The 13501-nt window shown below is 48.6% G+C and overlaps 1 protein-coding gene across 1 annotated transcript in view; it reads right to left on the bottom strand.

Annotated features, from left to right (window-relative positions):
- Positions 1-13501, bottom strand: part of AGPAT4 (1-acylglycerol-3-phosphate O-acyltransferase 4) — a 150424-nt gene that overhangs the window by 36387 nt on the left and 100536 nt on the right. The window contains exon 3 of the mRNA XM_023223650.2: positions 5189-5358. Coding sequence (XP_023079418.1) covers positions 5189-5358 — 170 coding nt within the window. The remainder of the gene's footprint in view (positions 1-5188; positions 5359-13501) is intronic.

Raw genomic sequence — 13501 nt, forward strand, 5'->3', positions numbered from 1 at the left:
CGACCGTTTACTGAGGCTGCGCACAGAGGAGGAAGAAGCCCCATGCTTTAAGCAACCCTGACTTTATGATTGGTGGGATCAGACTCTGGCTTGTTAAAGACACTGCCAGAGGATGCTGGTCAACAAAGAAGAAGACCCCGGTGTGTCCATCGTGGGACTGGACTTTTACAGGCCAGCATGCGCTTCCACCTCCAGGATGGTAATCGGTATGAACCCACGGGGCAGCCATAGTCCCGTGAGCTGCCCACTACTTGCCCTGGCCAGTGGTTCACCTGGCTACCTCGGTCATCACCATTATCGGGTTCCTCATCCGTGTGATTCCAGATCCCAGCACACCTGCCAAACCAGTGAATGGTAAGAGGCAGAGGGTGGCATCCCTGCCAACTCCTGCTGCCTGCACAGCTGAGGATGAACTCGCATGATGGGGGAAGCCGAGGGCATCTGCCATACACTCAGGTGATGCCAGCAGTGAAGAGGGTGCAAGACCACCCTACAGAACTGACAAAACCATGGCGGTGGGCGTATCTGCCGCAAACACCCCTCCATATGTGGAAACTTCTAACTTCTCTTCAGCCAAAGGGCACTTGACAAGCGCATGTGTAGGAAGCTGGGGCAAAGGCGGGTGAAACAATGCTGTGCTGCATGAACATGGTCTCCTGGAGAAACCACACACAATCAACACTCGCTGGACACGGATTTTGAAGGTATATCAACTGCTATCATTGTCATCATCGAAAATCCTTCTGTTTAAAGAGGCAGTACAGGGCTTCATGGGCACCCTCACACGTAGGCCCTCTGCCTAGGAGGGATAAATCCACTCTCCCCTCCTCACCTTTCTCTGTGCAAAGAAATGCAATGCTGCTGTTTTTCATTTGTTTTATTTACTGACTTATGTTTATAGAGACGGGGATCTCACTATGCTGCCCAGACTGGTCTCGAATTTCTGGCTTCAAGTCATCCTCCCATCTTGGCCTTCCAAACAACTGGAATTACAGGCCTGGGCCACTGTGCCAGGCCAGAAATGTAACATTTCGATCTGTGTTCAGGCCCAGCTGTATTACATGTTTACTAAGAGGGCAAAGGAAGGTCTCAGACCAAACGTCATGTCACCGTGGGGTGGGCAGCCGCCAAAGGGCCCTGTGATCCCGGCCTCCTGGCATCCATGCACCTGTGCCCCCCACCCCACATCCCTGAGGCATGGGCTGTGCTTACTGATCCACTTCCAACAAACAGTCTGGATAGAAGGGATGGCAGGTCTCTCCCGGGCCCCGCTTACAGAAGCTTCACGGCAGCTGCCCGGGTGCCCGCTCACTCTCTCTTGCATGGCTCACCCTCAGGGGCGCAGCTGCCATGTTCCGGGAAGCCCTGTGTTTTAAAACAAGCCTGTGTGGCGAGGGATGGAGGCCGGGCAACAAACCCGTGAGCGAGCTTGGAGGCAGATCACACACAGGCCCCTCCTGAGAGGTGCTGCCAGGTCCCCCGCTCAGCTGCACCTGGATTCCTGACCACACAGGCAGGGGATCTTTATGACACGCTTGTTGTTTTAAGCCGCTGTGTTTTGAGTCTCATCACGCTGCCATGGATAGCTAACCCACATGGCTTCTTTAAGCATCTGAAGACAAATATCTCAGTTGGCCCGGCAGATAAATATTGCTAATAGAATAATAGCTACCGCTCATGGCCTGCTTGCCAGGGCCTGGCACTGCCCGGAGACTGAACGATCATGCTCTTATGTAACCAGCCGGGGCCTGCTAAGGGAAAACAATAAGCAAACGGGGACATGAAGCCTCGGGAACCTGACCTGCGCTTGCACACCACGGTTGGTCGGGCACCTTCGTGACCTGTGCCCCAGCTGACCGCGTGTCACTCTCATCTCCAGGGAGGAAAGGTTCAGCGTGTGACTCCAAGATCAACCAAAGCCTTCAGAGCCCTGGCACACGCCAGGAAGCGCCGGCTCCCAGGAGAACCAGAGCCTCTGGGGACAGGCACTGCAGTGAGCAGTGGCCACATGGGATCTTGAGTACATTTAAAAGGTTGAAAGCCTCTTTGTTAAAAAGACAATTCCGTTACTTTCCCCCAAAAGACCAATTTTACATTTTAAAATGCCACTTTCACGAATTTCTGCAAATTTCATTGACTTCAATTTAAACTCATTTCCTCTTGGGCTGTGATAGGTGAGGATGAAATATGCCTGGCCAGGAACCTTCTTCTGTTCCTTTCTTCTTTAAAAAGCAAATTCCACAGACTCCAAAAGGATCTCAACATCATGTATTATTTAAGAAAAAACAGAGAGATGAATGAGGTTTTTCTTTTTTCTTTTTTTTTTTTTTCTGAAGGTCATTGAACACAAAAGACGCTGTTGAACAATGAATATAAGGCAATGCTGTTCCTTACCCCTTCCAGGTTGGCAGAGATGAGAACCAGCCATCTAACCCACCGTCATGTGTCCACCTGGGCCACAGCTCTCCAGTAGCTGGCAAAGCTGTTCCCTGTGATGTGGGGAGGGGGTTCCCTGGGAGGGTACAGGCCGGCAGCTCCCATCCGCCCTGGCCAGCGCCTGCCATGTGCCTGCCCCACTCTGTCCTCTCCTGGTGCCTGCTCTGTGTAGCACCTTGCTTTGTGAGAATGTGCACAGCAATGGCACTGGCTGTTTCTGTGGTGTTTGGAGAAGAGAGGACTCAGGGCTTAAGGGAGCATTTTAGCAAGAATCCAGAAACCCCAAGGCCCCCACTAAGCAAGGCTCCCAAACTTCCAGCGAGAACAGAAGAGGCACTGCCCTGGCCCCAGGCTCCCAGACCTGCCTATTTCACCTGTAAGTGGAGCCCCCAAAGACTCTAATCCTAAGCATAGTTTCCACCATCAGTGGCAGGGCGCAGACCCCCTGACACACAGCAGTAGTTGTTTGGCTGTTGATAGTCATGAGTGAAGTCCTATAAATACAGTATCACTGACGAAATGAAGGGTGGAAAGGTGTGGTCCCCAGGCTGCAGGTGGGACGGGCGCGCTGTTGACTTGCTTTCCGGCATCAGCGCTCCCACCCTTATGCTCAGAGTTGTAAAGTGATCACGGATTCAGAAGCCTTTGGGAGTAAAACTCTAAATGGTGCTGAGATTCAATTCCCACTCCATGAAAGTCTCTCCCAGTCTCTGGGCTACCCCCCCTCCCTCTCTGGGCCTGGGTCCCTCCCTGCATGTGTTGCGGGGCTCACCTTCTCCCTCATCTGTGCCTGTCCCCGTGCCTGCTAGTGCTGGGCATCTGGGTGCTGCTCCCGCATCTCTTGCATAGCCCTGCTCTGCCAGCTCCTGCAACGCCATCCCCAACCCCAGGAAGGTGCGGGTGACTCGCCCCTCTCAGAGTGAGGCCTTCGCACATCACAAGCCAGGAAGGTGTTAGAAGCCTGGTCCTGACTGCAGCTGGTCTCGGTGGTTTTAGGATGGTCAGGGCCCTGTTTCTGGAGCAGGTCTTGGGCCCCAGGGCCCCTGTTTTTGTGCCCCCAACATCTTCCAGGGGAAAGAGCAGAAGCTTTGAAAGTAGACTTAGGAGCCATTGTCCTCGGGCAAATCACTCAGCCAAACTGAGGCTCTGGGGATTTATTTATAAAATGTGGATAATAATATCCTAAGAATTAGAAATTACAGAAATAAAGTGAACAGCACACGGAGTGAGCTCGTGGGCGTAACACCACCAAGGGGCAAGCAGCAATTGGAAGGCACCCCCAAGTTCAACAGGCTTTCTGTTTTACCTCAGAGACTCCCGGTCCACGAATTATGAATGTTTCCACATTCTAAGCATGAACACTACCAGAAGGTACTTACAAAGCCTGGAAAATCACCAGCTGCCTCTAAACTACAGTTTGAATTCCAGGAGACGCTGGCACCTCAGAAAGCCTAGCTGTAAAGGTGGTAAGACAGGTGACCTGACAGTCAAGACACACCGGCACCCCATACCCTTCCTCCTGACGGGAGAAGAACCCTGCCATTCACCCCTGGGATCCATGACGGGGTTAGGACCATGACATTCTAAGGGGTGATCTCTCGTCAGAGAGAATAAATCCACAGAGCCGTAACTCAGATCTCTGCCCAAGTTCTCCACATCAGAGAATAGTAGTTACTAGAATGTTTGCTCTTGTTCCTAGAAATATATTTGCGCGCACGCGCACACACACACATGTGTACACACAGGCAGATATCAAGTTAGCCCTGGGAGAATAAATAGAAACACAAAAGGAGAAGCAGTGACCAGGAGGCTCTCTTCATCTGCCTCCAGGAACCAGACCCAATGAACTTTCTAGTCCACTGTGTCCTCCATGGCCTCATAGCCCCTATCTCAAATCTTCTGTATTCTAAACATCACGATTTTGTCTTCAGGGGATACCAAAAAACAAGGTGATTTCAGCAGCCCCCTTATCTATCTACAGGGCATTGTTCCCAGGTGCAAAACCTCATCTCCAAGTTCTGGAGCAAACTCTTAGGACCTCTCCTGGCCCCGGACCAATGGACACGGTGATTCCTACTGGAATAGCTGAGAGCCGCAGATGGCTTTGATACAGCTACGTGACACAGGCTCAACCGCTACACGCTGCAGTGTGTTACAGATGACAAAAGCCAACTGAAGAGACCCTGTTCCAAAGGCACGCAAGCTACGTGCAAGAAGTCAAACTAGTCGGGGGAAAAAACAGAATTTCAGAATAATTCTGAATTTTGCAGCTCACTCTCTCACTTAGGGAATCAAAGTTCTTAAGCCTTCAAGGATCAAAATGCAGAGGTGATGTCTGCCTGTTAGCCAAGGAGGCAGCAGAGCGTGGAATGAAGAATTATGGATGGGAGTGAAATCCAAATCTAATTACAGTTGTGTGGCTCTGAGCCGAATATTAAGCTCTATATGACTTAGTTTTTAAAAAATGGAGTGTGGCACATCATCTATACATGTTGCTGTAAGGATTAAACAAATGAATCGCATGTAAAATGGCTGGCAGGTAGCAATTGTCGAGTACCTCCTATGATTGCCCATAAGAAGCTGTTAAGCCTGACTCCACGCAAGAATAAAAAGCAGTTTATTAGGACCATTTCATCAAGTAGAAACTCTGTTGATTCTTCTGCAAGTTCCGAACGACCAGGAGCAAAAGGACAAGTGGTGGGGCTGAACCAGAGAAATGTGTGAAGCAGGGATGAATGTACTTCCGACTTACCCCTAAGAGCCCAAAGCGTTCGGACAGGCTCCAGCCACAGAGAAAGTCAATTTCAAACTTGTGGTTGAGAACCACGATGGCATTTTCCTTCCCATACTTGGGGTAGGCGCGCGGGTCCGTGAAGATGGTGCATTCCGTGCCCGACCACCACTCCAGCAGCATCACCAGCTCTGGAACAAACCACAACAGACAGACGTTTACTACACACAGCCTTGTCCTGGGAGCCCTACTGAAAGCAGGGCTCTGCCCTCCCAGCTAGGAGAGAAAGCAACTTCTAGGGGCAAAGTTCTGGATCACTGCAGCACAGACCTTGGTCCTTGAAAGGGTTCAGAGTGGAAGGAAAAAAGAGAAAGGCTTCACAACATTCTCCAGGGAAGAAGAGGAGGATGCCTGGAGAAGGTAAATGACTTACATTCCTTGATTCAGTACCTTGGGGGAAAATAAATCAGAAAGCCAGAATCCGTCAAGAATTCATGCCTTTGTGTTTATAGAACTCGGAAAGGCAGCGTGAGATGAGGCACAGAATTCTTAATATCCCGGAAAATCACTAATTGGGATACTTATAAACTCCATCAAAGAATATTAAATACCCAACTTTCCTCTCCCATTTCTGACACTTGAGGGCAGGGAAAGAATGGAGAACAGTAGATCCAGCCGCAGGAGCCCAGCACCTGCAGGGCAGAGGGAGTGAGAGTCAGCCCACGACAGGTCTGAAGAGAACTGTCAAAATAGTCTTTGTAGGTGCTTGTGAAAAGAAACCGATTCTGTTTTCAGGCAATGACGAGCACTTGCAGTTTCTTCTTCAGTGATGCCTCCCATCCCGGGGACCTATTCTCAATCTGGCAGGCTCAGGAAAAGCCTCTATGGTAGAAATTTTCCAGAAAAACAGCTGAATGTGGGTGACGGACTTCGAAATGGGCTCTTAGAGTTGATGATGTTCAGTAGGGGGTGGGCGCCAGGGTGCTCTGCGAGGGTTGTGCCTCCCCCTGTTTTTTTTTTTTTTTTAGACGGGGTCTTGCTCTGTCACCCAGGCTGCAGTGTAGTAGTGTGATCACGGCTCACTGCAGCCTCAACCTCTCAGGCTCAAGTGATCCTCCTACCTCAGCCTCCTGAGTAGCTGGGAGGTGTGCTCCACCAGGCCCAGCTAATTTTGTTTTGTATTTTTTGTAGAGATGCAGTTTTGCCATGCTGCCTACTGGGTAGACTCCTGGGTTCAAGCAATCCTCCCACCTCAGCCTCCCAAAGTGCTGGGATTACAGGCGTGTGCCACCGTGCTGGGCCATGTGCCCCCCTTTTTTAATCACCAGTTGGTGAAACATACATGCAGCAGAGGACCCATTCCCTCCCCACGCCATCCCCACCCTACAGGCAGGTGCATTTGGCCTTGACTCCAACGGTAAGCCTAGTATCGTAGCTCAAGTGGCTGTCATTGGAAACTTTTCTCCTCCAGGTTGGAGGCTAGAGGCTTGATGGGGAACACCAGAGCCCTCTAGAAGGCATCACAGTCCAGTTTTTATGCAGTGAGCGCTGTGGGACTTTGGACAAATTAACCTCATAACACCGCAGTGTCTCAATCTTTGGAATGGGGTTGCCCCAAAGCGTTTTGTGAGCGTAAAGCGCATAACACAGTGTGTGTTCAGTGTACGGCACATTGCAAGTTCCCAGCAAACTGAAGCTATCAGTCTCCTTAAAAATGAATAAAACTACTCCCCTTCCTTCTCCAGAAGTGAACAATAAAAAGTGTCTACCTATTTCTAGGAACTGAGGAAACATCAAGCTCCCATTCAGTTGTTCCACCAGGCCACGGCATTGGTGGAACCCGAAGCACAAGTCAAGGAATGGTGACGCGTCCTGGGAGTTGGTTGTGGGGGCAGGAGGGGGGAGGGGGGCTAGGGTAACAATATGCAGCCTGGCAGGGCAGCCTGACAAAGGGACGGAGGGACAATTTGTTACCATGGGGTACAAAGATGGCTGTAGTGCTGGGCTGAGTTTTTCTAAGCACCAAGGATGGGAAGGATCAATCTATTCCATTACTGGCCAAGGAGCACAGACAAGTGCCAAAGCACAACTCCACAGGGAGTCAGGGAGACAAAGCTGATGCTTCCAAGAGACTCCCATTTCCTATGTGTCACAGGCCAAATGCCTCTCTGTGGTTCCTGCCCAAGGCCACTCTTACCGCCCCCTACCCCACTCACATGTTCCCCAGCACCCTCCACAGCCCTACCACAGCTGTAACTACAGCATGAGGCTATCTCCCCTACTACAGAGCACAGGCACCACGAGACACTAACTGTACTGTTTGGTCCACCCCGACCTTAGCCTCGACTCCAAGACTCAGCAAGTGCCTGGCACACGGATGCTTTCGACAAATGCCACGTGATTACCTAATGTGTGCAAGCACTCTGCGAGGTTCAGGAGATGAGCAAACATTCAGATCAGATCCTGGCCCCCCTCCAGCCTACTGTCCAGGGAAAAGACAGCTACACAACCACAAAACAATGTGACAGGGAAAGGAGAAAGGCCTGCTAATAGGATGGCTGCTGAATATTGTCCTCATGGATTTGGGAGTCAGACATATCTGGGCTCCGATCCTGGTGGAGCCACTTACTACTCGTGAGACTTCGGGCATGCTTCTCAGTGTCCCCCTTCTCTGTAAAATAGGGACAGGTAAACGCGTTAGAGAGGCTGTGGATATTAAATAACAGCATGCACTCAAGGTACCTAGCACGACATTGGGCACAGTGGGCAATCCATAAATGGACAGCTTTTTAATTACTATTATATGCATGATAATTGTATCACGCACAAAGGCTCTGTGACCCTGAAGGGGAGAGGAAGGGTGGGGAAGAGACAGAGGCAGATGGAGAGAAACCCAGAGAAAGAGCATCGCAGAGACTTCTGGGTTACCAGAGTAAAGAGTTATGATTTATGATTTCATTCTAAAGGCAATATAAAAACCACTGGAGCACACACACCAACATCCAATTTAAATAGACACACACCAACATCCAATTTAAATAGACACACACCAACATCCAATTTAAATAGACACACACCAACATCCAATTTAAATAGACACACACCAACATCCAATTTGCATTTGAAAAAAAATCACTCTGACTGAAACAGGAACAGACTGGAATAGGGAGGCCAGCTAGGGAGTGACTACATCAGCACAGTGAGAGAGGACGGTGCTGGCACCAGGTGGGGGAAGACCAAATTTCCCACTCATCTCAGTAGGCTGTTCACCAGACAACTAAACTCTGAACCTCATTGGATAGAAGAGTTTTCTTTTTTTTTTTTGAGACAGAGTCTCGCTCTGTCGCCCAGGCTGGAGTGCAGTGGTGCGATCTCGGCTCACTGCAAGCTCCACCTCCCGGGTTCCCGCCATTCTCCTGCCTCAGCCTCCCAAGTAGCTGGGACTACAGGCGCCCACCGCCACGCCCGGCTAATTTTTTGCATTTTTAGTAGAGACGGGGTTTCACCGTGTTAGCCAGGATGGTCTTGATCTCCTGACCTTGTGATCCGCCCGCCTCGGCCTCCCAGGATGGAAGAGTTTTATTTCCCTTCTTTCTTTTTTCCTTTCTTTTTTTTGAGCTGGTGTGTCACTGTGTCACCCAGGCTTGAGTGCAGTGGCCCAATCATACATAGCTCACCGCAGCCTCAAACCTCCTGGGCTCAAGCCATCCTTCCACCTTGGTCTCCCAAAGTGCTGGGATTATAGGCATGAGCCACCATGCCTGGCCCATGTATTTTTTTTTTTTTTAAATCAAATGATTTCACTTTTTTTTTTTTTAATTCACAGAAACACATTTATACAGTCACATTGTAAAATGATTCAAACAACCCAGAAGTATGTACAAGAAAATATAAAATTCCTCTAAATAGCTTTGGGATGTGTTGATTAAGCTGGCCTGGACTACGTTTCCCAGACTTCTCTTTCTTGGATATTTCTGGTTGGGGGCACAAGAGACACTCTTGGGAGGTTTGGAAGGTGGAAAGGAAATAGCACCGTTCTGTAGGTCATGCATGTTTTTGCTGATCTGCTGATTCATGTCTTCAGTGCAAAGCAGCAGCTAGGCCTGCTACTTCTCCTCCTTCCCCTGGATCCCCCACCAGCTTCTCTGAATCCCAGGCCAGGTGCTTGTGTTTCGCTCTGTGATGAAGATCCCAGCTTCTGCAGGACATCCACACCATCAATGCCAGATGCAAAAGAACTCATGCAAGTTTTAGCCCATTCTCATGGGGCTCCAGCTCGTGCTTGGTGGTTCTAACATCTTGATCTCTCCCACTTTCTATCCATCGCCCCTTCCTGACTGCCTGCCCTGTGGACTGCAAGCTCCAGTATCACATGCAGATAAAACTGCCCTACAGAGACTGCTAAACAAGCTCCCACAGCTGAATAAGGCCAGTGAGATGATGTCCACATTATCTCCCAGTGGTTTTGCTTCTCTTATTGAACCCTGACTGAGAGACACTTCCTCTTTACCTCCCCAACCTCCCTCCCTTCTCCAAGGTTAACCATTATGAACAGTTTGGAAAATAGTCTTACATTTTTTTTCCCCAGGCATTTATACACATGTGCGTGTACACATGCACACACACACATACACATTCTCAAAAAGCTTTGCCTTTAGTTGAATGGCTTACCAGCTGATGTTTTAGCTGGTTGTTCTTATGTAAATATACTGCACACAACTTACAAATATCTCCATGAATTTAGGTTTCATTTCCTCTCCTGTGTGGTTGCTTTCAATGCCATCAGCCAGAGCCTTGTCTCTACAGCCACACAACCAGCTCCACCCAGCAGCCCCTTCTCGTGCTGAAGAGCCCTACAGGAACTGCTTCCATTTGAGATGGGATGTCTGTCACTCAAATTAGACGCCTCTTTTTACCATCATGCATCAAATGCCAGGGCTTTCTAACTGCTCGGGGCTCAGGGCATGCAGCATTTCAAGCACGTTCAGCCTGCCCTTCCACTTTCACCATCAGTTCAGTGGCTGCAGATCTTGGAATTCTCTGCCTCGTTCTCTTCGCACAAGATTCTGTCCCTGTACGCTCACTCCATGGAAAGGGCAGTGTCACTTTCTTTCAAAGGACATATTATTTAGAACCTCCAATTTAACTTAAAAGGTACCAATGGGAACCTGGGCAATCCATCCTGACCAGGAGCTATCAGCAGGTGCTGCACAGCAGAGAGGACTGTAAGAAAGCAGGACTTTCTGTTGTTTAGTTAAGGGAAAATCACTTGTTGAGAGTTTCAGGTTGCAATCCTGTAACTAGCATTACAATGCCAGGAGCCCTACCTGGGTAAATCTAAGAGAAGCAAAGATAGGGTATTTGCTCTTTGTCTTAGTCCATTTCATGCTGCTGTAACAGAATAGTTGAGACTGGGTAATTTATAAAGAACAGATATTTATTTCTTTTTTTTTTTTTTTTTTTTTTGAGACAGAGTCTTGCTCTGTCCCCCAGGCTGGAGTGCAGTGGCGCGATCTCGGCTCACGGCAAGCTCCGCCTCCCGGGTTCCCGCCATTCTCCTGCCTCAGCCTCCCGAGTAGCTGGGACTACAGGTGCCCGCCACCTCGCCCGGCTAATTTTCTGTATTTTTAGTAGAGACAGGGTTTCGCTGTGGCCTCGATCTCCTGACCTTGTGATCCGCCCGCCTCGGCCTCCCAAAGTGCTGGGATTACAGGCGTGAGCCACCGCGCCCGGCCGAGATTTATTTCTTATAGTTCTGGAGGCTGGGAAGTCCAAGGTCAAGAGGGCTGCATCTGGCATGGTCCTTCTTGCTGTGTCATCCCATAGGGGAAGGCAGAAGGCAGAAGGGCAAGCAAGCATGTACTCAAGTGAGAGAAATAAGGGAAAGGAACTGAACTCATCCTCTTAGCAGGAACCCACTCTCTGAATAACTGACCCACTCCTGCAATAACGGCATTAACAAGGGCCAAGCCCTCATGACCTAACCACCTCTTAAACGCCCCTCATCTCAACATTGTTTCATTGGGAATTAAGTTTCTGGCTGGGCATGGTGGCTCACTCCTGTAATCCCAGCACTTTGGAAGGCCAAGGTGGGCAGATCACGAGGTCAGAAGATCGAGACCATCTTGGTTAATGCAGTGAAACCCCGTCTCTATTAAAAAAAAAAAAAATTTAGCCAGGCGTGGTGGCAGGCACCTTTAGTCCCAGCTACTCAGGAGGCTGAGGCAGGAGAATGGCGTGAACCCGGGAGGCAGAGCTTGCAGTGAGCCAAGATCACGCCATTGCACTCCAGCCTAGGCGACACAGCAAGACTCTGTCTCAAAAACAAAAAACAAAAAACAAAAAAAACACAAAAGTTTCCAACACATGAACTCTGGGGAACACATTCAGAACACAGCAACCCTGAAACATTTACCTTCTTGTCTAGGCATCCAAACTAACACACATTAAAGAACCAGAAAAAGCAACCAAGGCTTTAATTTAATAAGAATTGGAGCTATTTGGTAGTTAATTGAAACATAGTATATCTGGGAATGAAAACAATGCATCAAATCACAATAAAAGCAGGAGAAGAGGAAAGAGGGAAGGGCTTATGACCTCCTACAGAAAAGCCCAGAAGCTGCAAATGACATGCACTAAGAGGAACCCTCTGTGGGAGAAGTGCAAGGAGGAAGGACATGGTCAGCAGAGATCCCAGGATCTGGAGATTCTGGGTCTTGCCCTTTAGGGTGAGTGAAATGCATGGCCCAACCACGGACACGTCCACTCAGGGCAGTGACCTCCACACCTGCCAAGCACAGGCGGCACCCCATCCAGGTCTGGGGTACACATAGACTGTGGGACTCACTGCAGTGTGTAGAGGGCATCCCAAGGTGCACACACTGCAGGAAATCCCAGGGAGCCAGGGCCACCATGGAAGCCTGTCCCTAGCCAGGACGGCCACCTGGGAAAGGCCAGCTGGACAGAAAAGCCACAGGACAGAAAGGGAAGCCTGCCACCCGCAGACATGCAGCCAGGGCTTCTTCAATATCATATGGCAATTTTTGAAACTTTTGTCATATTTTTATTATTTTTATTATTTTTTATATTATACTTTAAGTTCTAGGGTACATGTGCACAACATGCAGGTTTGTTACATACGTATAGATGTGCCATGTTTGTTGTGCTGCACCCATCAACTCATCATTTACATTAGGTATATCTCCTAACGCTATCCTTCCCCGCTCCCCACTCCCCGCACGCTATGACAGGCCCCAATGTGTGATGTTCTCCACCCTGTGTCCAAGTGTTCTTATTGTTCAATTCCCACCTATGAGTGAGAACATGAGGTGTTTGGTTTTCTGTCCTTGCGATAGTTTGCTCAGAATGATGGTTTACAGCTTCAGCCACATACCTACAAAGGAGATGAACTCATCCTTTTTCATGGCTGCGTAGTATTCCATGGTGTATATGTGCCACATTTTCTTAATCCAGTCTGTCACAGATGGACATTTGGGTTGGTTCCAAGTCTTTGCTATTGTGAATAGTGCTGCAATAAATATATGTGTGCATGTGTCTTTATAGTGGCATGATTTTTAATCCTTTGGGTATATACCCAGTAATGGGATGGCTGGGTCAAATGGTATTCTAGTTCTAGATCCTTGAGGAATTGCCATACTGTCTTCCACAATGGTTGAACTAGTTTACAGTCCCACCAACAGTGTAAAAGTGTTCCTATTTCTCCACATCCTCTCCAGCACCAGTTGTTTCCTGACTTTTTAATGATCACCATTCTAACTGGTGTGAGATGGTATCTCATTGTGGTTTTGATTTGCATTTCTCTGATGGCCAGTGGCGTTGAGCATTTTTTCATGTGTCTGTTGGCTGCATAAATGTCTTCTTTTGAGAAGTGTGTATTCATATCCTTTGCCCACTTTTTTATGTGGTTGTTTTATTTTTTTCTTGTATATTTGTTTAAGTTCCTTGTAGATTCTGGATATTAGCTCTTTGTCAGATGGGTAGATTATAAAATTTTTCTCCTATAATGCAGGTTGCCTGTTTACTCTGACGGTAGTTTCTTTTGCTGTGCAGAAGTTCCTTAGTTTAATTAGATCCCACTTGTCAATTTTGGCTTTTGTTGCCATTGCTTTTGGTGTTTTAGTCATGAAGTCCTTGCCCATGCCTATGTCCTGGATGGTATCGCCTAGGTTTTCTTCTAGGGTTTTTATGGTTTTAAGTCTAACATTTAAGTCTTTAATCCATCTTGAATTAATTTTTGTATAAGGTGTAAGGAAGGGATCCAGTTTCAGCTTTCTACATATGGCTAGCCAGTTTTCCCAGCACCATTTATTAAAT

This window comes from Piliocolobus tephrosceles, chromosome 5 (assembly GCF_002776525.5).
Source record: "Piliocolobus tephrosceles isolate RC106 chromosome 5, ASM277652v3, whole genome shotgun sequence".
Taxonomy (NCBI): domain Eukaryota; kingdom Metazoa; phylum Chordata; class Mammalia; order Primates; family Cercopithecidae; genus Piliocolobus; species Piliocolobus tephrosceles.